This window comes from Saccostrea cucullata, unplaced genomic scaffold (genome assembly GCF_032062105.1).
Source record: "Saccostrea cucullata isolate Sc308-1 unplaced genomic scaffold, CSIRO_AGI_Scuc_v1 ctg3221, whole genome shotgun sequence".
Lineage (NCBI taxonomy): Eukaryota > Metazoa > Mollusca > Bivalvia > Ostreida > Ostreidae > Saccostrea > Saccostrea cuccullata.
The window spans coordinates 1-22,899 of record NW_026940356.1 but is presented as its reverse complement, the minus strand read 5'-3'; the positions used below and the strand labels follow the sequence as shown (position 1 = coordinate 22,899).

The following is a 22,899-nucleotide window of genomic DNA, read 5'->3' as shown; positions in this document are numbered from 1 at the left end:
ACATATACATGTTGTCAGTGTTCCAAAAGATGGGGAAGGTTTCTAATCGGGAAAGGGACTGTATAGTCAATAACATTGAAATGACAGCACAGGCACTTGTTTCGGTATTAAATGTTTAACCCATAGTATAATAATATTATTATTATACTATGGGTAAAATAAAAATTTCCGAACCAAGTGCCTGTGAATGACAGGCCAAAATATAATGGTCTCTGGCTTGCTTCTGAAAATCCATTTTGAGGATGTAGTTGTTGATATCCTGATCCATTCACACGTGACGTAATTATGTTTGAAAATTGGTATAATATATCAACTTGACGTCAAATTCCCTAGGTGCTATGGTACAAGCCCCCACCCCCTGGTCCAGTGCTCAAAGTGGTTTCCTACTTTTCTTTGCAAAAAGCTTTTTCTTTTTCTGCGACACATTTTCTCAATTCAATATCAAAGAGTATGAATCTACCCCCCCCCCCCCTCCCACTTCACTCAACCGGAAGTTGATCAAAGTTTTACATTATAAGAATATGAATATAGAAGTATCCTACGGGGGTAGGAAAGGGCCAAAGTAAGCGATCGAATTTTAAGTTTTTTGTGAATAGGAATATATTGAAATTAAGATCTTTAAAATATCTTCTTTTCAGAGCAATCAAACTTTTTAATTAAAATTGATTTTTAATTAAAATAAATAGAAATAAATCTTTCTAAAAATTCATCTCAAGAATGATAAAATCCTTATCAGTCATATTAGTTAATGTACGTAGATGCAAACTGTGATCACTGAGATACTGATAAAAAGCAACGTCAGACAGCGTAGATTCAAATTTGTTCAAATCACGGGAGGGTTGATATTCAAACAGTAGGAAATCAGTTTTATATATAAGAATATGTAGGTATAAATTTTTATCTGTAAAAATCTTCTGAAGAACAGTAAATAAGATCCTGATTACTTATTATATTCATGGCATTTATTAATTTACAATCTGAAATTGAAAATGTTTCCATGATTTGTTAATTATATTATAATTGTTCTTGTAATGATATTCAACTTCAAATTGAGTATCAATAAATCATGACAGTAAAATTGGGCCCGTAAACGTTTAAATGGCTTGCTACATACGATTCCTTTCATTATTTAATGAAATATTAATTACAAAAATTTCCGTTACCATAATTTCTAATTTCAAGGATTGACACACTTCCATCTCCCTTGATTTATCGATAACTGTAAAAGCTGTCCAAACCTTAAGCATATAAATAATGATTCTATTCTGAACCAGTACTAAAAACCTATAAATAACTAATAAGGCTCTTGGAAAACTTCGTGGGCAATTTGCATTTAGTGAGCGCTCTATCCACATGAATACATGTGTCTTTTAATAATTTTCAATCTAAAGTTGGAAACGATTGCATGATGTACAATTTTTAAACTTAAGATTGAAGAAAAATGCAAATGAATGAACTACAAATAGATACAAATAAGGACAAATATTTGATGTCTTAAGAACAATTTTGTGAAATTTAAAATAATTCGCTGTTAAAGCGCAGAAAGAAAAACCCTCCCTCCACCCCTCTAGATCCGCATGCCCTTACAACCATTTTCAATTAAATGTAAATTAGAAAGTTATAAGCAGAATCAAAGCAGTTTTGTAACAGGCCCCTGCTTTTCACGTAACATTAAGTAATTAAAATTCAAGAATTGCTTTGAGAATCCCATGCCCCAAAGTAGTACAATTGTCAGTTAACCTTGGACTTTCAATAAGGCGTGGCATTCTTGGCGCTAAGTAATTATCGCCTGTCAAACGGCGAATAGATTCTCATTGGTTAAGAAATTAATAACATCAGGAACTTTAAACTGTTATTGACAAAGATGAGACGACTTAAGCCCCACCTCTTTGCCGTACGAGATTATTGGATATTTGCTACACTCGTTGACATTTTTTCCAAATTTTTATCCCTTGTATATTTCAACAGTGAATGATAGCTGTGTAAATTTCAAACGCTAATTATGTAACGCCGAGAATGTCATGCCTTACTGAAAGTCCAAGGTTGACTGAGAATTGTACTAAACAGCATTGTTATATTTTCAAAATATTTCATAATTGTCACGATATCGTATTAAGGTCTGCAATGGCCTCGGACAAGAATGACGACAGAATCTAGAACGTAGCCATATTTCCATGTCTTGCTGGAGAAGAGGGCACATTTTGTATTGGACTGGGTGCTTTTAACTGCAAGACAGTTAGAGTTGGCTTTACAGAGGGTGTAGCATTCACCACGGTCAGCTACAGTGTGTGTAGAGATCAGCTTCGTGTCATCTCCTTCTGTGTAAGTATTGATCCCATACCAACAACCTGCAAAAAAGTAAAATGTATAGCTTTATATGTCTATATGTTCATTTATTATACCTCTACTGTAATTACTCTTTATAAAATCAATACCATAAAACCGCCTATTTCCCCGAGAAGAGACTATGTCCCTCATCTGAGGACTACTCCCTGGAAAATCAGAGCTACTCCCTGGGACTACTCCCTCATGAATACTTATAAGGAATTTTGACCAATCAAAGTGTTCAGTGGGCGGAGCGTTCAAGGAATCTGGAGTCTGTAATGTAACTATGACGTCAAAACATTTCGACATGCGATTTCAAAATCATACTTGAATTCTAGCAAAATGAAGACAACGATTTTATAATTTTTCGAAATGTCTGTGAAAATACTTTCTAAAAATAATTTTAATGTTCTCGGACACGATGCATTAGTTATCATACAATCCTTTAAACCGCATGCAATTGTGATTATGCCTCTATAGTGTTTTTTTAATATCGGAATATCTGGTAAAAAGAATAAAGATTTCGCCATGATTGTTTCGGTAAAATAAAACAGCTATGGAATGGGAACTCGGGAAATAGCAAATTTATGGTTCCCCTCGCAGGAAACTAATTCCTACCGAGGGGAATCATAAATTTGCCATTTCCCTCGTATCCATTCCATAACAAATAATATTCGATGAAATAAGGAGATAACGAACCTCAATCGAAAACGGAGCAAACAATGACCTCTAAAAGCATCACAGGTGGGATCAGGTGCTATAGAGGAGTAAGCGTCTCCTGCATTTAATAGTTCATATCCGAGTTTATGACGACAATACCAGACTGAAAAGATTTTTTTCCAGTGATGATTCTTATCACGGACAAGTTAAAATATACGTTTAAAATTTACTTGAATCCCATTCCTCTACCCATAGTATATGTTGTTTTCACAACTGTCAATTTACAGTGCAGGAAAATTCTTTCATGCTGACTTGCCTTTTTGAGATGCATTGCATAACACTGAATTATACGCACTGTTAAAAGAGTTCTGATTCTGTGGTATTTTTATTTTATTTTATCATTTTATATTGATGCAATAAAAGTATTTATCTTCAAATCTAGAGCAAAATAAATTGGAAACTTCAGATATTTCTCGATTTAGAATAAATTCAAGCAATTTTAACATTTTATATGCTATCGATATATTTATTAAACACTATTTGCTTGTACATGCAATGTGTTCTTCATAAGCAACAATCCTAATACTTCATCGTCTTTAAAGATTTTTTCTGGGAGTAAATTGAATGGCTGGACCCTTTGTTGAAAATAATTAAAAAAAAATGTAGAAATTAAAATTAATAATTGCATATTTACAAAATCTTAGTTTTTCACCTCTAGAAAATATATTTCATTAGCGAATTAATTGACGGTCCTTCATAATAACTCAATGTTCTGAATTGAAAAAGACTTATAGATTTAATTTCCTCGTAATTAATTATCATTAGCTCAAGCATATTCTTTAGAAAGTTTAGTTTGAAAAGACTTACAGTTCCGGAGAGAAATACAATATCTTTAATTGACAGTACAAAAAAAAAACAAAACAAAAAAAAAACAATTACAGTAACAGCGGCGGATCCAAGAATTTAATATCAAGGGGGCGCATGCAGTAGAAAGCTGGGGGGTTTGGGGCTGCATTGAAGCACCCAGGGGGTCCCGGGCAGAGCCTTAGAGGGGGTCCGGAGACGCTGGATCCGCCTTTGGGTAACAAAGACTTAACAGTCAAACAAACAGAATCAATTGTCATTTGATCAGAATTTTTCTCTGCTGAACTAAAAATATCTTATTAACCTTGACAAACAGTTCTAGTGATGGTGGACATTTTCCATGTAGGCCCATCATCTCCTTCTGGACAAATGGAACAGTTCTGTTGACCACTGAGAGGTTGGTATTCTCCCTCGGGACAAAGTGGACAGTCGCTGCCGTTAAAGAATGTTCCCATTGGACAGCCTGTCACAAAAATAGACATAGAGAAATCACCGATCAACTGAGACCGTAACGAAAGCGAGTCGCCTTATCAAAACCATGTTTTAAAAATAAATGAATGATAAAACAATGCTGTATGTATTTTACTTTTTTAAACAAACAATTAATTAACAGACTTAGAAAGCTTTATCCATATTAACAATTTTTAGTTGAGCTTACTTGTCGGATCAAATTGGCAGGTTGTTTTCCCAGATGACAGTTCTAAACACGATTTACCAACTGGACAGTTGACTGTTTTACATTTTCCAAGATCCTAGAAATGTGCAAGTATCTTTTAAAAATTCGAACTTCAACAGAAACAAGAATAAAGATATCTGAAAAATGGATTAAAATAACTTATTCATTTGTTGTCGATATTCATTTATGCGATGTATTTAATGTTGATTATCTCCAGACATCGAACTACCTGCATGGGTAGTCTATTTTTCAAAAATGGTTCACATAATCTATGTTTGATCAGAGAGAATATTTGAACTGAAATGATCTAAAGTAATGTTTCAACAAACATGTCCCGACTTTTATCTCTATATTGTTGCACAATATTGTATAATGCATACAAAATGAAAACCGTATTTTAAAGTACAGAATAGAATAGAATAGAATTTATTACCAATCAGGGCCCATTAGGCATAAACATATAACATATATAATTACATATAAACATAATATTAAAGTAATAGACAGAATACAACATGTACATTTCCGGTGTAAAGACGAATACTGACACCCATCGAATAATGACCGGGGGGTCATTTTTCAACGACAAAAAATGACCCCCACCCGTAGTAAAAAATCATTTTTTGTAGAAAAAGAGTCCTAGGGGGTCATTATTTTATATGTTAGTCCTATAAAATAATGACCCCCATTGAAAAATGACCCCCTTTAAAGTGATACAAAATATACACTCTTTGATATCTTTTTTTACAGCGAAACTAATTTTTACATTTTCTGTAACCAGAAAAATACAAAAAGTCGTATGAAATAATAAGAGATTCACGTAGTCTTTCAATGCTTAAATTGTGTTTGAAAAGAGATTCTTTAATTGTCAAGTAAATAAAATTTCTTTTTAATATTCCACCTTATAATGTTTGCTTAAAGAATGATATTCCACTTGTTTTTAGAAATCAAACCATGCAAGAATCAGGTTTAAATACTCTATAATATGAAAAATTAAATTTTTTGTCATTTTAACTTTTAGCTTGTTTAACTTTGGCAAATCCTATTTGACAATGAAAGAGGAGGAAATTTTTACCCCCCCCCCCCCCAAAAAAAAAAGAACATTACGTTAAATCAAAAAATAAAAATAAAAATAAAATAATCAATGAAAAGCAAAAATATAAATAAAACTCTATACCTTTCAATAAATCTGAAAGAGGCTCTAGATAAAATATTGAAATGAAGTTAAGCCTTCACACAAGTACGTCTATCATATCACAATTTACTTCGCCATGATTAAAGCATACTTTAAATGTTGGTGGAGGTATACTTGAAAGTATTGTGGCAAAGTAACAGTTAAAAATTAGTAGAATAGTAGATTATTTAAAGCTTTTTTTTTAATTCCTTCTTATAGAAATATAAAGGTAGGGTGTTTTTTTTTGCCTTTGTTCAATATCGACTTCCTCCTAAATAAGAAAGGGGGTGGGGTAAGTATAAGACCTAAAAATATGCTCTGTAAAGCTATGGGCTAGTGTAAAATACGCAGTCATTCTAATGCAAAAACTATACATGTAGACATAAACTTTTGATTTAGCACACAGTATTCATTACATATCTTTTAATTAACGTAGAACCTACTTCGTATGACATCATAAATGGTAAATTTGTTTAACCTGTGCTAACCCATTAAGACGTCATAATTAATCCAATGCCACTTTTTCCCGTACTTGACAGCTTCAATAGAAATGGTAGAAAAAACTGCATTTTGATATTCACAGAATTCAATCATGCCAACATAATCTTAATTCAATTCATATATTTTTGGTTTAAAATGCTTAATGGCAATATATTTCTGGAATAAGAGAATATATGTAGGCACCTTTTATTTACTAGTTCTAGACCTGAAGTTGACAAACCCAAGACTATCTAGTGTAATGAAATTACAATGTACATATACAACTTTCGTAATAATTTGAATGGTATGTAACCATTTTGAAGGAATGCATAAATCGTAATAAATCTTTAGTTGCCAGCTATATAGTGTAATATTTTGATAAAATGTGTCTAAGTCAAAGATGTACGCGTTGTAGATCGTTTGATCGTGTGTACATTTTTGTGATATCTATAATGAAATGATGTGCATTCCTTTTAACAATTATTTGTTACATATTCATATTCTTGGTGTTTGATTACAATTTTTCTATTAAATATGATCTTTTTAAAGTAAAGGTACAATTTTTGAGAAATATTTAATCTGAAAGTAACCCCAAACAGTCATTTAATTATTAAATCCCATGTAAGTGCAAAAAGGTCAAGAATATGAGTATCGATAAATAGCCTACCTTTCATTAGTTAGAGGGGAAAGGTATATATTTTAATCACTTTTTGTAATCATTTGGCTATGTTATTCATCATATTAAAGATTGAAAACATTGTGACAAAGACAAAATATTTACAAATGTAGGGTGCATAATTGACTAAAAATAATAGAGTTCATTTGACTATTTTTTTTAATGGTGGACTTATCTTTTATGTTCATTGAATAAAAAAGAAATTATTCTTGATAAAATATTGTTTAATATTATTTACTTAATAAAGTTTATAAACGACGATGTTTGAAGAAGTATTTTTGTGATTTTTCATATTCCCTTTATGACAAGTACCCCTAAAAATATTTGAAAATGTGAAGTCGCAGTATGTAAATACCATACCAAGTTTCACAGCCTGTTCTGTTTAACTCAGTTCTGAGTATATTTTTCAGAGAATTTAATATGAAAATCAGAACAAATATTTTTATTGTTGTAACGTCTTCTTTATAATGTATCATAATATGAAAAGTTTATTGAAGACCATTTCTTTTTATGTCCCCGTAATCGAAGATTCGGGGGTATATACATGTAGTTTTATCGTGTTCGTATGTATGTCCGTCTGTCTATCTGGCGGTTTGTTTGTCAGCAAAAACCTTAACCTTGACCATAACATTTCATTTATTGGAGCTATGACTTTCATATTTAATATGTGTTTTCCTTGTGACAAGACCTTACTTTGGATACCACCAAATTTGACCTTTTGACCTTGACCTTGGAGATTTCCGTACTTATGATTTTTTAAAATCTTGGCCATAACTTTTGAACGGTAAGGGCTAGGGTATTCATACTTCACATATGTAATCCTTGTTACATTAAACATTTTCTTAAGAAATCATCAACTTTGACCTTTGAGTTTGACCTACCTTTCAAAAACTTATCCTTAGCCATTACTTTTGAACAAGTGGTGCTAGGGCTTTCCTATTTTGCAGTTGTATTTCTTGTGAGAAGACCCTACTTTGGATAACAATATATTTAAATTGCATTTAAGAAAAGTTTAATCTTCGCTATGGTTGCCATACAGGGACATAGCTGTTTCACAAACACATCTTTTTTTTTATATGAGGATTTGCGGATAAGAGATGAATACCTAAAAGCGTAACAGACGGACGGACATCCCGATTACTATATACCCTCCCGCTTTTCAAGCGGAGGATATGATAATATATAATACTGCTGATTTTTTCTGTCAGTTCGATGATTTCCACAATCAAAAAACAATGTTTACCTAACCCTTAAGGCTTGATAAATCTTTTACTCCTTTAGATTCTGAATCATTGCATTGACCTTAAAATATAGCTATAATTGTATAATGTTATGAGATCAACATATCATCAATTTATTCCCAATTAGTTCAGGTGAGCATTTTGGCCAATATGCTTCTTTATCTAATTTTTTTTTTTGCCCCCCCCCCAAGAATTTTAGCTTTAATCTACAGGGGGTCATTTTTCTACGGGGGTCATTTTTCTTCACGTGGGTTCTGCAAATTTTTAGGGTTGTGACACTTTTTCTACGGGCAAAAGGGTCATTTTTCTACGTCAAATAATGACCGGGGGTCATTTTTCGCTGTCGAAAAATGACCCCCGGTCATTATTCGATGGGGGTCATTATTCGTCTTTACACCGGCAAAATAAATGATACACTGTACACAGGTAAAACAAAATCAAATGAACTTCGTTATTTTTTCATTAAAGTTTTGATTATATCTTCAAAAATCGATATTTTTCTCCAAAAATGGATCTAAGGACAATTTTTACCTGAAGTATGCAAACTGCAGAAAATCCCCAAAATCATTTATAGTAATGTATACGATTAAAAAAAAAGTACTCTATGAAAACCATGCATCTTTCAAGGACACAAACTTTTCAAATGACCTCAGAATTTAAGCCATATGGGAGTTCAGAAACCAAATGAGGTCACTGACTGGGAAATATTGCAACCATTTTGATCATATAAAAATGATCATAATTAAATTGAAAACTGCCTTTGATGTTCAACTTTTATTAAAACTGAGACCTTTACTTGTTTAAAAATCACCCTGTAAAAAACGGGATTTGAAACTAACCCCGTGCTCTTTCATAATCAAAGCTTTCAAATTTAATAAGACAAAATAAATGTGAAGCTTATTATAAAATCATTACCAACAACCACCCATACATGTACCACCATGTATTTTCGCTATTTCCATAAGGCCTTTTATATGAACGTTCATTTTTTTCTTTTATCGTTATAGTACTTACTATAGTATTTTGATAAATTGTACCTTCTATAAAGTGCAAACTTACTTCCGCCCAAGTGTTTATTTCACTGTAAATAAATCCTTCTTTTGCCTTCAATTTGTCCGGAGCTACAGCAGAGGTGGTATCCAAAAGATTACAGAGCAGGTGCTGCTTCTGATAAGTGAATGCAAGACACCGACCACTGCGTTTTGTGCATTGTTTGGCACAACCTTTCAAACCAATAATTTTATAGGTTGCCATAACCGGAACGTCCAAGATTTTATTCTGTACCAAAATTCCAACGGCATTTAGACCCCCAATTAACATGAAGAATGTGAAAATTGCTTCTAGAATTCTTGGCATTTCATGGGTTTTAAAATTTACTTGTTCCTTCAATGGTGAAAATTTAAATGAAGTAATTGCTCAGAGGAAGGAAACATTACGGATTTATTATTCATTAATATAGATGCTGAACATGAATAGATTGAAATCGATTTTTTAAAGTTTTTATTATTTTCGATCTTTTTCTTTCGGCCAATGAAATCTGAAAAAAAAACTTTAAAAGAGCTTCAATTATATTTTTTGTATAATACAAAAAGTATACTAATAAGCGTTATTGAATTTCGTAGTTTTCAGATATTTAAGAAAAACACTCCAATCTACGTGTGAATTTTAAAATAACGAAATGAGAAAAAAATCCCAATAACGAGGAAAGACTGGGTAATAAAGTTAAGGTTGCATGACCCCGAACATGAAAGAAAGATGTCTCTTGCAGTGTTTTTTTAACTGCAGATCTGTAGCTTGCTTGTCTGAAGGTCTGAAGAAAAGGGGATGGTCTTCCATCCACAGGTACTTGTGGACCGGACCCCCCCCCCCCCCCCCCCCCGACATTCAACCCCGAGGCTTAGTGGACATTTTTTCAAAAATTATATTCATTACACTTATTCATCATGTTTACGATAGAAAAAAATCGTAAAAACCCGAAAATAATCGCTCCACAAAATATACCCCACTATACATTATAAGATTCTCTCTCTCGGGGTTGGGCATCGGGGGGAGGGGGGGGGGGGGGTCCTGTCCACAAGTACCAGTGCTTCCGTCATATATACCAGCGAGCCGCGAGTTGACTTACTTGTTTAACAAATCATTTTCTGTGGACAATTATTTTTTCATACTCCACAATACCACCCCCCTTTTTTTATTGTACATCATATATATATATATATATATATATATATATATATATATATATATATATATATATATATATATATATATATATATATATATATATATATATATATATATATATATATATATATATTTGATTGAATTTCATTTTTTAAATCTCTCTTTTGTTCGACAAATAACTGAATTGCTGAAAAATAAATTCATTAACTGATTTATTATCGAGCAGATACATATAGTAGCTCCTCCCTTAACTTGTTTGACTCTGAAGTCCAATGCCTGATGCACCTTTCGAACTCTGAAAAAATCGACTGATAAACTGTATTTTAAACAAACAGGGGACTTGTGTTCTAACAAAGCATTTCTTTTAGTAAAGGAATGTCGTTAATAACGATAATTGTTTGTTGTTATCGACATCGAAATATTAATATTTTATTTTGAATTCTCCGCATCGTGACTTTGCTATTAAATAAGAACATTAAATTTAACAAAAAAAAAAAAAAAAATCAGACATTGTAATTATTGCTGTTTTTGTAATCATTTTCCACGGGTTCATTAAACCTTAAGTTTTATTGGAAAATACATTGTTTTGAAAGCAATGAAATAGACAAAAAGTTCAAAGAAACCCGTAAAATTTATTAACTTGACAATACATGAATAATAAATATTATTATATGATTGAATAATTTCCTTCTCTCTGATTGGCTGAGATCCAACTATATTAGAAAAATACTACGTTGTATTGACCTACACGTGACGTTCCAGGTCAATACAAGGAATTATTGCAGGTCAATATAAGGAATTATTGACTTGTTTCATTTTTTTCTGTTACAATGTGTTCTTGTTGAAATTTCTTGTTAAAACTTCAATTAAAGCAAAGAAACAGTCTTGTAGGAGTTTTCTATCATTTAATCATATAATAAAACAGTTATTGCTGTTTTTTGCGGTCAATACGATAATTTAGCCACCTTCGAAGTACAATAATCACTTCGCCCTTCGGGCTCAGTGAATATTGTACTCCTCAGGTGTCTAAATCATCGTATTGACCTAAAAAACAGCAATAATTGTATAATAATCTTTATTGCCCAGGACATACATCTTATAGCATTAAGTAAATATAACAAACATCAAATAATAGATTATTTGGCATGGTAATATAAACATATGTAGTATATAATGGTAGATAGTAACAAACTTAAACAATATAGAGTTTATACATACACTTTAGACAGAAAATGATTTTGTGACGCTTTCAGGTACTCCGAAAGCATGGTGGAGGTAAATACCTAAATTGCACAGTTCCTTAAAGTTTTTTAGCTAAGCAGCTGTATTAATTTGAAAACTGAAGGTTTTTTCCAGTAATATTTCTTGATGTATCGACATCTAATATCATTAAATTGAGGACATTTTAAAATAAAATGAAATTCATCCTCAATATCTAAATGGCACATTTCACAATATCTATCATTTTCTGGTATATTATTGTGATTACCGCTTTCAATAGCTAGGTTATGGGACGACAATTAATTGCTTCTTATAATTAGTAGGAATAGCTTTTGTTAAGTAATATTGGAGATAAAAATTGTCAATGATGTGCTTATAAATTTTACATCTCGATGAACAATTTATTTGTTCAAAACTTGTTTGGATAAAAATATCTACAATCCTCTGTATAATGATTGGGAAGTGTGTTTTCTTTTGAATACTTTCCTGACTATACCAAACATCTCCTAGCCCAATTTCAAACAATTTTTCTTTTATATTTGTTACCCAATTATTTATATTTTTCTTACTCTTTTCACATTCATCTAGTAGCATATTGTAACAGGCTAAGAAAATACAGTTTTCACTTTTTAACACCTTGAACCAAAATTTTATTGATCATTCTAAGTAACCTTACTACCTTCAATGGCAGTCTCCCAGTTTCACAATAAATCATTACAGAGTTTGTATTCTTTCTTACACCTAGAACATATTTTAAATATTGCAAATGTACACTTTCTATATCTTTTGCATTATGAAAACCCCAAATTTCACATCCATAGTTTAAAACACTAGCAACATAAGTGTCAAACAACGAGAGCATTGTCTCTGTATTCAAATACATTTCACTCGTTTTAGCTTTTAAAGAGAACATAGCCTTTCTACCTTGTGTAGATAGTTGCTTCTGTGTGATATTAAATTTTCCATTATAATTTAAAAGCAGTCCCAAGTAAATGAATTTTTCAACAATCTCAATAGGTTGTCTATTCAAATTCCACATTTCATTATCACAAATTTTTCCTCCATTTCCAAATATAACAGTTTTAGTCTTTTACATTTACATGTACATGTATGCCAGTAAGCCAAAAAAATCAGACATTGTAATCATTGCTGTTTTCCACGGTTCATTAAACTTTAAGTTTTTATTGGAAAATACATTGTTTTGAAACAATGAAATAGACAAAAAAGCTCAAAGAAACCCGTAAAATTTAATTATTAACTTGACAATACATGTATGCCAGTAAGCTCTAGAAAAGCTTTATTAAAAGAAAAATAAGTAACTTCAGGTGCCTGTGTACATGTATGTAACTGTTAAAAAACTGGGGGTCACAAAGAAATGAATATACCAACTAAACTTGGAAGAAGAAAGCTTCAGTATCAAGTCCCTATGGAAATTATAACGTAGATTTACGTGGTCAGTTCCAGTTATCGGGTGGACATTTAAATGACTTGCAGTTTAATAGGCAGAAAAGATTAGCTGATATTTAATTTTTCTGTCAGCGTAAAGTATTTTTTAGACTTAGGTTAATGAAGTTATGTTTTAAATTCCCTCTTATCGGAATCACGGATATTTTGTTGGAAGGCACAAAGAACGGGGGGGGGGGGGGGGGGGGGAGGGAGGGGGGGTGGAAAAAAGAAAATATCTTGTTTAATAATATGATTGGACTGAAAATGTAAGAAAGGTTTAGGATTTTTTTTAAAACAAAAAGTATCATTTTTGAACCGCCACCCACGCCGGTTGAAAACTAAAATTCTAAAATCTTAAGTTATTGAATATCTACGGGCCTAGAACACCATACAAAGACGATTTGACTTAAGTTATATCTATAGAACATGATTTTATATAAAAATCTACAGGTCAATCCCAACCATGTACTGTGAAAAAAAATATAAAAAAATTAATTTGAAAAAGTTTTCAACTCTCATATATGGCCGCTAGGGTGAAAATGAAAATCCTGAAACCTAATAATAATAATTGATATTCGGACACTAACAATAAAATTCCAAAAGATAACTTGGTTACTGCATAAAATCTAAGGAGAGTTCAGAGAGAGAGAAAAAAAATTATATTTGACCAAAATCGCCCCAGTGCAAAACTTAATGTAATCATAAATAAAAATGGATTTTCAAACTTTTCTAAAAATTAGAGGAATTAATATAGAAGTAAATATCTTGAATGTATATGTAATGTAAATGTTTGATATCTCTCTCTCTCTCTCTCTCTCTCTCTCTCTCTCTCTCTCTGAAAATATAATTATTTAAAATAAAAAAATAAAAATGTAAAAAATAATTTTTAAAAAAGGGAAATGCTTTCTTTCATCGTCGGAACACAAACAGGATTAAAAATTAAGATTATTAGAGCGTTTTTCCTTATCAATATGGTTTCATGAAATTATCTATTTTGTCTCTCCTATATCGAACTGATCGGGCCGTTGATCCAATGGAGACCTATCCGTTTTTGTCCGATGATCAGATTTTGAGTGAACTAGCTACAACTAAACATGGCGACGACGGTGTTAAGACTTCGGAGATCGCTCCGATTATGTGGTGTGCAGGCTGTTAGATCAACATGTCAGGTGTATATTTCAGAAGTTTTTGATTTATTATTTTCATATTTGATCACACTTTTATTATTTTGCATGCTTTGTTCATGCAAAGTGCTTTAAAAGTTGCACGCCAACTAAGCTATGCAAATGTCCTTCAACTTTGTGTAGAAACTAAGTGCACTATCCGGCCGCATAAAAAAATATATTTCGCTTATTAGTATGATCAGGAGCTGTAGACTTGTTTTATGTTGTATATTTTCATCGAAACTTTGTAGACGTAATTGTATGTAAAAATGCTAGAAAAAGATAAAAGCAGACAGTGACTGAAAACAGAGACATATAAAACCATATATGTCTCTGCTGAAAATATCAGGTCATCAAGTTTTGTGAATATACCTTAATACATATAAAAAAAAATCTACATAGTATCCACTAAAAGTGTATTTTAATATTGTATAAGTTACTATCATTAATACTCTTGCCCCAGAAATATGAAATGTAATGTTTAAAATGATAATTTATATGATATATTTAAGGAATCACTGTCTAGTTAGTATAGTATGCCAGGGACATCAACAATAGTGGGAAACATGGGATAATTTGCATAACGAGCAAAGCCCGTTATGCTAAAATTATCCCATGTTTCCCAATATTGTTGATGTCCCTGGCATACTATACTAACTAGACAGTGATTCCTTATATTTCCATTTCATTGTGAAATAAAATTGTAGATTTAGACTTTAAAAATGTAGACATAAATTTAAGTTACACGAGGACTCCCATGCCAATTACAATAGTCCTCGCCCACTGACGTCAAACTCAAATGCAGCCGCACGAGATTTACATGCATAGCTGGCCTCCTTAGCGTCAGACACAGAGACAGATGCGCACGAGAATTGCATGCGTATTAGGCCTCCTTAGCTCCTGACCTATCGACCTGCCTAATTTACATTCCGGCAGAATTATCAAGAAATAAACTCCGCTAACTTTCAAAGAGTTATCATAGAGAAAAAAATTAGCAATGGAAATATTTTTTCATCAGGTCAAATATCAGGTCATTAGTATATCAGGTCTTTAGTATGTTCTGCCTGTGGCACGTTGGCATCTGTTCTATTTTCTATTTATACATATGTAATAAACAAATAAATAAGCAGATAAAATAGAAGTACTGTAGCACAAATTAGTAAATGAAATAGAAAAATCACACACCAGCATGCACGTAAAGGTCCAGTACCTCAGGCATGTAGCAAACAATAATGTAAGCCTATTTTGTACTTTGCTAAGCAAAATATAAATTAAGCCTACATTAATGTCATAATCAAATAATGTTGGGAAAATTACACTTCAAAGTAGCTGTAGAACTGTAGCTCTCTGCTTGAGAAAATTCAGACAAATAAAGCAGAGAGCTACAAATCTATGCGTTGTAAAAACCTTCAATTTACGCCGACAATTTTTTGTCACTCACTTCTGGTATTTTTCTTGTATTTTATACTTTCCCCAGCTTTAAAAATGGTATTTAATACTTAATCATACATTTAACTTCAATTCCTTATAATATACTTACCTGTCAATGCTAACAAATGGCTGTTTGTGGTTACGAACATTGAAATGGAACTCTTTTAAAATGACATTATGAAACTATATACAGGACTTTTTCGAACTGTTGAAAGGTAAATAAAGTATCAATAATTGGAGTAAAATATATGATTAATTATCGGATAACATTCTAAGAGTGTAAAAAAGCATAAACTACAATAAATATTACCTGAAGTGAGCGACGAAAAATCGTCGGCGTAAATCGAAGATTTTTACAATGCATGGAACTGTAGCTCTCTGCTTTATCTGTCCAAATTTTTTCAAGCAGAGAGCTACAGTTCTGCAGCTAACTTCATAGCATATCAGTTTGAGGCATGGATTTTTCAGACTTTTCAAAAATATTTTTTGTCTTTAAAAATGCTGATACAGGATTTAAATAATAATATAGGACAAGGATGCCATACCAACATTTCTGAAACAAGTTTTACAGCAAAAATAAAGCCTGAAACTCTATGATTATCACCAATATAGGCATTCATCTTTATGTTTGTAATTCAGTCACTATTTTATTATGAATTCTCAATGTTCCCAATTAAATATAATGATTTTGTACTTTTGTAGCCTGCAGAATGTAAGAGAAGCATTTACACCACTGCACCGAAGCTGAAAAACCTCTACTGGAATGACAAGTATAATGAAGGAGAAGAGGTAAAAACTGGTAGAAATGTACAAACGTTTTATAATGAGATATGCTATGCTAAAAGTAGTTATTAGCAATTCAGTAGCTTCATGCTTCCCTTGGGACATGAAGAGAATAGGTAAGCAAGTGCTAGCATTTCATTGGCCTCATGCTTCCCATGGTGCATGGAGAATGGAGGGTGTAAGCAAGCAAGTATAGGCATTTGTTGGCCTCATGCTTCCCTTGGGGCATAGGGAGTATAAGTAAACAAGTGCATTTCAAGATTTTGACAGAAAAGTATGTAGCTGCTAATGAAACAACATGTATCTTTATTAAATTTCTGCTTAATTTGTAGAGATGAACTAAATTTCAATGAATCACTTTTTAAAAGACTTTGTTTAAAACACAAGACCAAGATATTATCAATCTCTTCATCTTTGAAGGTTTTTGAGAAAATACTCATCGCAAACCGTGGAGAAATAGCCTGTCGTGTGATTCATACATGTAAGAGACTGGGAATCAAAACTGTAGCAGTTCATAGTGAGGCAGATTCATTGTCTGTAAGTATATGAACATTTAAGTAATGCTTAATTTGATAGGACAAAAAATTATTTCATCCTTATTTAGAGTGGCACTATGGTACTGAGCCTGCTACTGAGTAAACTGAGGTAGCCCTGAGTAGCACTGAGATTTTCACTGTGGACACTGTAGAAATACTGAGAGGCACTGAGGTTTAATTTACTCTGTTGGCACCGTGATTGTAAATAGTAAAAAAAAAAAAAGGGATAATGACACTCATTGTAGTACATGTACATGTATGATATTTAAAATGAAATGCATTTTGCAATGAAATGAAGACAAAACTGTTATTTTGTCAAAATAGAAGTAGATTTTCAGGTATTTAGTTATTTCTTGGGAAGTGACACATGTATACGTGATCTTATGTACACCAGTGACAGACCATTTCATTTTCATTCTATTCTAGCTTCACACCCGATTGGCTGATGAAGCCATCTGTGTGGGCCCGCCTCCCACCAGCCAGAGTTATCTCAACATGGACGCCATTCTCCGTGCTGTCAAAGATACAGGAGCGCAAGCTGTAAGTACCCATTTAAAAAAAATTAATAAGAAATTATGGTTGTCTCACCCTTACCACAGAACATTCTACATGTATTATCTTCATACATGTTAACCTACATGTATTGTGATGAAAAATAGGGAGATTCAGACCTCAAAAGCGGTAGCATTGCACGCGTGTTGTTTAACGCTTGGATTATTGATATCTTTCATGTAATATACATGTATATTATAAGCCTTAAATGAAATCAGGTACCTACACTAATTAATCTTAAATATCAACAGCAAAGAAGAAGACAGAAACACCTTAAGTTTGACATAAATTGTACAAATTCAAATATTTTTCATGCTCATCATTTTGCTTGGATTGGCTGCTTTACTTAGCCTTTTGAAGAGTGATCTTTGCTGATATAGCCTAGAAGCAATAATTCTGAATGTTCATTCAGTTTTTAAACAAAACAAATGATGACATGGTTTAATCTAGATCTAAAACAAGTTCCTATCTTTCGTTATATAAATCAGATTTCCCGCGATGATCGAAAACGAAAGTAGAGATGTGCCACATGGCTTGGTCAATCGAGTGATTTCTGTTGACTTTATTGATAAAGTTGTGAGCTTCTGTGCTTTTAAAGACGATGTCAAATGTTTTCATCTAATTCTTAAAAGCTGTATCTCCTTTTTCATGGCAGGGATGTTGATTAATTTATCGTAACCAATGTAATCACTGGTAGTCTTGCGTTGTTGTCGTTGTCAAATCCGTGCTTGAAATCTATGTACAAAAAAAGCGTTTGTATGATTCCGAGTCAAATCACGCGATATCTAGCGAGATTTTATGAGAGTGGCTTCAAAAATGGATACCCAAGCGAACCAAAAATACTTTAGACGCAGCTTTTGTAGAAAAGCGGTAGATTTCTGAATTAAATCGGTAGGCGGGAGATGGAGTGAAAAAGCGGTAGACTCCCGCCTAAATCGGGAGAGTTAACATGTATGATTATCTTAATTTTTTAAATTTTCAGGTGCATCCAGGATATGGGTTCCTCTCAGAAAATACAGTTTTTGCAGCAAAATTGGTAGAATCTTTAAAATTTCTCATCCCATAAAGGCAATTCAATTTAATACTGAAATTTGAAATCTCAGAAAACATGAAAAGGAATTATACATGTTTTTTTTTCATATGTTAATGTGTCTATATATAGGCAGAAATAGGAGTAGAATTCATTGGTCCTAGCAGTCACTCTATTAAAGCCATGGGAGACAAGATAGAAAGTAAGAGAATTGCCAGCAAAGCTAAGGTCAACATGATCCCAGGTCATGATGGAGTGGTGGAAGATGGAGAACACTGTGTCAAGCTGGCCAATGAAATTGGTTTGTACATGTTTAAGTTAATTGCCAAGCTGGCCAATGAAATTGATTTGTACTAATTGTTCAAGGTGTGAAACTGGCCAATGACATTGGTTTGTACATGTTTAAGGTGTAAAACTGGCCAATGAAATTGGTTTGTACATTTTAAAGGTGTGAAACTGGCCAATGAAATTGGTTTGTACTTTCAGGTTGTTGCAATTGGTTTATAAGACATAGTTAAACTTAAGTATCTTGAACTTTAATGATTCAAATATCATAGGTATACATGTATGGAAGTCAAAGTGAAGTCTCTACTACTTTTTATCTTCTATATCTTAATTCTTTGGATATCACTAAGTTTTTCTTGGTCTGATTGAGTTTGAAATAACAGGGTATGACTGTATTTTGGTTTGTGGTCTGTTTGTTTATATGAGTGTTGTCACTTTCAAATGAAAAAATTTCTCTGACATTTTCATTACATTCAAGTACTAAACAGAGAAGTGAATAACAAAAGGTCACTAATCCTCAAGCTCTCTTTAGAGCCGATAAGTTGTCAAAACTTCTCAGTGTCCTCGCAGGACACTTATGTGTCCCTTCAAATTTCCACTTAATGTAGACTTGCATGTTTCTTCAAATTCCCACTTCCCATGTACATTAGGGAAAAAAAAATTGTTTATATACTAGATAGAGCTGCTTCTTTGTGCTTCAGCTACTAATCAGAGTTTTGTATATGAAGTTGACCATATGCATACAGAAGATAGACACCTTAAAATTATTGCTATTATGAACTCACCAGAGCTAGCAAAAGTTGATTATAACATAAGAGGAATAAATGTGATGGTAAGAAGTCAAGAGATTTTCATCTGTGTTGTAGGGTAAGACTTCATTAACTTTTGTGTGTTGTAGGATACCCTGTAATGATTAAGGCCTCAGCTGGTGGTGGTGGAAAGGGAATGAGGATAGCTTGGAATGACAAAGAAGCAAGGTTTACAACACCCTGTACAAACAGACATTATCATGGGGATAATATTTTCTTGCTATATGATCTTTGATCATTTCATAGGGATTGAATTCCATTGTTTCAAACACAAACATAATGTAACAATCTACTGGTTAACATTTTGTTTGAAAAGAATTTTTATGATAAAAGTTATCAAAAAAAACAACCCAAAGAAATATGATCCCCAATGGATATCTCTGTATTTACAGTAGATTAAATTAGAGTATTACACAAATTCTACTTAAGAATTTAGAAATCATATATACTAATACATTTTTACACATATATGAAAAAAGCATTCTTTATCAGTGTATACATGTAGGTGATGAGGTCAAGAGGACATAATATGATTGAATAAAAGTAGAATAGAATAGATTACTAGTAGGTAGAATATGTGGACTGAAGAGAAGATATATTTAGATAGACATAAACAATATAAGTGACATATGAACAGATACATCTGGAACAGTAATATGAATTAACAGCTACAGGAGCTAGATTAAAATGAAATTCTAGTGATGAATATAAAAACCTTCTCAATCCAAAGAACACACAAATGTTGTATTCCGTGAATTTTGAAATATTAAAACAGGCTATATATGTACATGTATAAATTGACAGAGATGCCTACCGCTTGTCCAAACAGGAGGCAGCCTCCAGCTTTGGGGATGACAGGATGTTGATTGAGAAATACATTGATAATCCAAGACATATTGAAATGCAGGTATGTTGGAGGATTACACTGTTAGAATTCATTTATCAAACTTTAAAAGGTACATGCACTATGCCAAGTGTCATTCACTTTCTAGGGGATCAACTTTCTTGGTTTTCCCTAAATTGCAATTTCATTGGTTTATAATTCATGTGCATGCAGAAGCATGTACCATAATTGTTCATAACATGTATACATGTATACCGTAAATCTGGAAATTTTTGCTGTAGATAAATTTTTAGCAAATTTGCGAGTTCATTGCATCCGCAAAAATATTTTTCTTAAAAATAAATTACCAATAAGAAAATGTAAAGAAAGCAGTGGTCATTCGCAAAATTTTGAAATGAAAAAATTAATCAACAGCATTTTGACCCGAATTCGCAAAATAAAATCGACGTAAAAATTTCCAGATTTACGGTATAATGTTAGTAAATGATCATCTTTCCTGGTCTGGCTTTATTACAAAATAAAATGAAAATGGTTTAATTTCTACCAAAAAAATTATGAAAATTTATAAACAGTACCTTCAGCAAGTCAGCTAAAAACAGTATTATTTTCATTTTACATGTTTTATATGTAACAAGATACATGTACCAATAATCATACATGTAATCTGATATTGAGGTAAACCATTAAGAAGGTTCTTGCTGTACATGTACATGAATTACTTAAAATCCTTATGAAAATTACTTAATCAAAAATATTTATTTCAGGTTCTGTGTGATAAACATGGGAATGCACTGTGGTTAAATGAGAGAGAATGCTCCATTCAGAGGAGAAACCAGAAAGTGATTGAAGAGGCCCCAAGGTGTGTATAACCTTTATAGACAAAACTTGTTATGTGTAATAAAAGGCAGCTTACATTTTGTCAACTCATCTTTTATTAAGAACACCAGCTGTTTCATATGTTAGAGTACATGTAATACTATCAAAGAATATCCATTACTTATGTAAAATGATATGTTGGAATATTATATCTTGAAGTGTGACACATCTTGAGCGCACTGTAAGAATGTTTAGATACTTCCTTGACTTTCCTTTTCCCCTTTTTTGGATGGAAATGTTTAATACAGTGCACATGGGTTTCATTACACATTTCTTTTACAGCACATTTGTAGACCCAGACATGAGAAGGAGAATGGGAGAGCAGGCTACTGCCCTGGCCAAGCAAGTCAAATACTCCTCAGCTGGTACGTTAGTGATACTGCATTTAATTATGTTTTAATTCAGACTTAGAGGGTGTGCTTTAAAAACACAGAGTAGAGGTAATCCTTAACTCATGGATTCAAATCCTTTGTGGGACATAGTTCTTCAAATGAGACAATATAAACCAAGGTCCTGCTCTTTGTTCAAACAGTTTTCAATGAATCCAAGCAACATATGAACAAAAAACGTAAATCTTAAGATTTTAAATCTTATAGTGTGGAATTGTCTATTAAAGGCACTGTGGAGTTTCTTGTGGATTCACAGAAGAATTTTTATTTCCTTGAGATGAACACTCGTCTTCAAGTAGAGCATCCTATCACAGAGTGTATCACAGGGATCGATATTGTTCACCAAATGATTCGCTCCGCCAAAGGTTTGTATTATTGGGATAAATATATTATCAGATTATTCACTTGATAGCTTAGAGGTACGCATTAATTTTGTTTCACAAGCATTGCAGTTCAATTTTGCCATCTCAAAGCGGTAAAAAAGGGGTATGTGAACCTGAATAGGCAGTCCTTAGTGCTTAATTTTTTTCTGTGTCTACATCTATATCTCTCTTTAATATCTGGAAGATAGAGTAAAACTCGTTTAGTATATATATATACTATATACTGTACGGATATAGCGAATTCACGGATATAGCGAAGTTTTTCTGGGTCCCCGGCAAAATTCTTAACAAATCTTTGTAAAATTTTACGGTTATAACGAACTCTGATATAACGAATTTACGGATATAGCGAACTGATTTTGAGTCCTGTTGGGTTAAATATAATGAAATTTACATTTTTTATAACGAACTTTCAAAGATTATAAAAAAGTTTGATAAATTGAAATGACTTTATTTCCGTTTAGCATTTGTATATAAAATTCAATTCATAATAAAACCTTAGTTATCGAAGATATGTTTTGTAATATTTGCTTCCCTTACATATTTGGTAGTAATACCTGAAGGAAAACATGCATATTGCGAATTCGCTATAATGGTTATACGAATACGTTATACGAATATAACGAATTACGGATATAGCGAATTAAATTAACAGGTCCCCAGGACTTCGCTATAACCGAGTTTTACTGTATTGACAAGGTTTTTGCATTTTTGCAAATGTTCGAATAAAGGGCATATTCCTTATAAACATTTTTAGCTACAGCTGCATACAATTACATGTACATGTATCAGGGTGCAAAAAAAACGTGTCCATATGATGAGTAAAAATTGTGTTAAGACAAGCGGATATTATAATCAGCTACATGACTGT

At 32.4% G+C, this 22,899-nt stretch overlaps 2 protein-coding genes across 2 annotated transcripts; one reads left to right on the top strand and one right to left on the bottom strand.

The window, feature by feature from the left end:
- Positions 1-1,565: 1,565 nt before the first annotated feature.
- Positions 1,566-9,619, bottom strand: LOC134255159 (uncharacterized). Its single transcript, XM_062737665.1, has 4 exons — positions 9,156-9,619; positions 4,508-4,601; positions 4,154-4,312; positions 1,566-2,348 (listed from the first exon to the last, which is right to left on the bottom strand). Exons 1-4 carry the CDS (start codon positions 9,450-9,452, stop codon positions 2,113-2,115), a joined length of 786 nt encoding a protein of 261 aa, XP_062593649.1. The 5' UTR covers positions 9,453-9,619; the 3' UTR covers positions 1,566-2,112.
- Positions 9,620-14,020: 4,401 nt separating this feature from the next.
- On the top strand, positions 14,021-22,010 carry LOC134255160 (propionyl-CoA carboxylase alpha chain, mitochondrial-like; the record flags this gene model as incomplete). The annotated part of the gene is made up of 12 exons (XM_062737666.1): positions 14,021-14,116; positions 16,244-16,330; positions 16,745-16,861; positions 17,287-17,400; positions 18,395-18,448; positions 18,575-18,719; positions 18,891-18,914; positions 19,626-19,704; positions 20,341-20,443; positions 21,145-21,239; positions 21,539-21,621; positions 21,873-22,010. Coding segments are annotated over exons 1-12 (1,114 nt in total), but the record flags the coding sequence as incomplete, so codon positions are not given.
- Positions 22,011-22,899: the final 889 nt, after the last annotated feature.

Excerpts from the sequence above, each read along its gene's own strand:
- LOC134255159 (XM_062737665.1), bottom strand. The coding sequence starts at position 9,452 with ATGCCAAGAATTCTAGAAGCAATTTTCACATTCTTCATGTTAATTGGG. Across the intron at positions 4,602-9,155 it reads AAATAAACACTTGGGCGGAA|GATCTTGGAAAATGTAAAAC; the intron begins GTAAGTTTGCAC and ends GCACATTTCTAG. Across the intron at positions 2,349-4,153 it reads CACTAGAACTGTTTGTCAAG|GTTGTTGGTATGGGATCAAT; the intron begins GTTAATAAGATA and ends ACTTTTTTGCAG.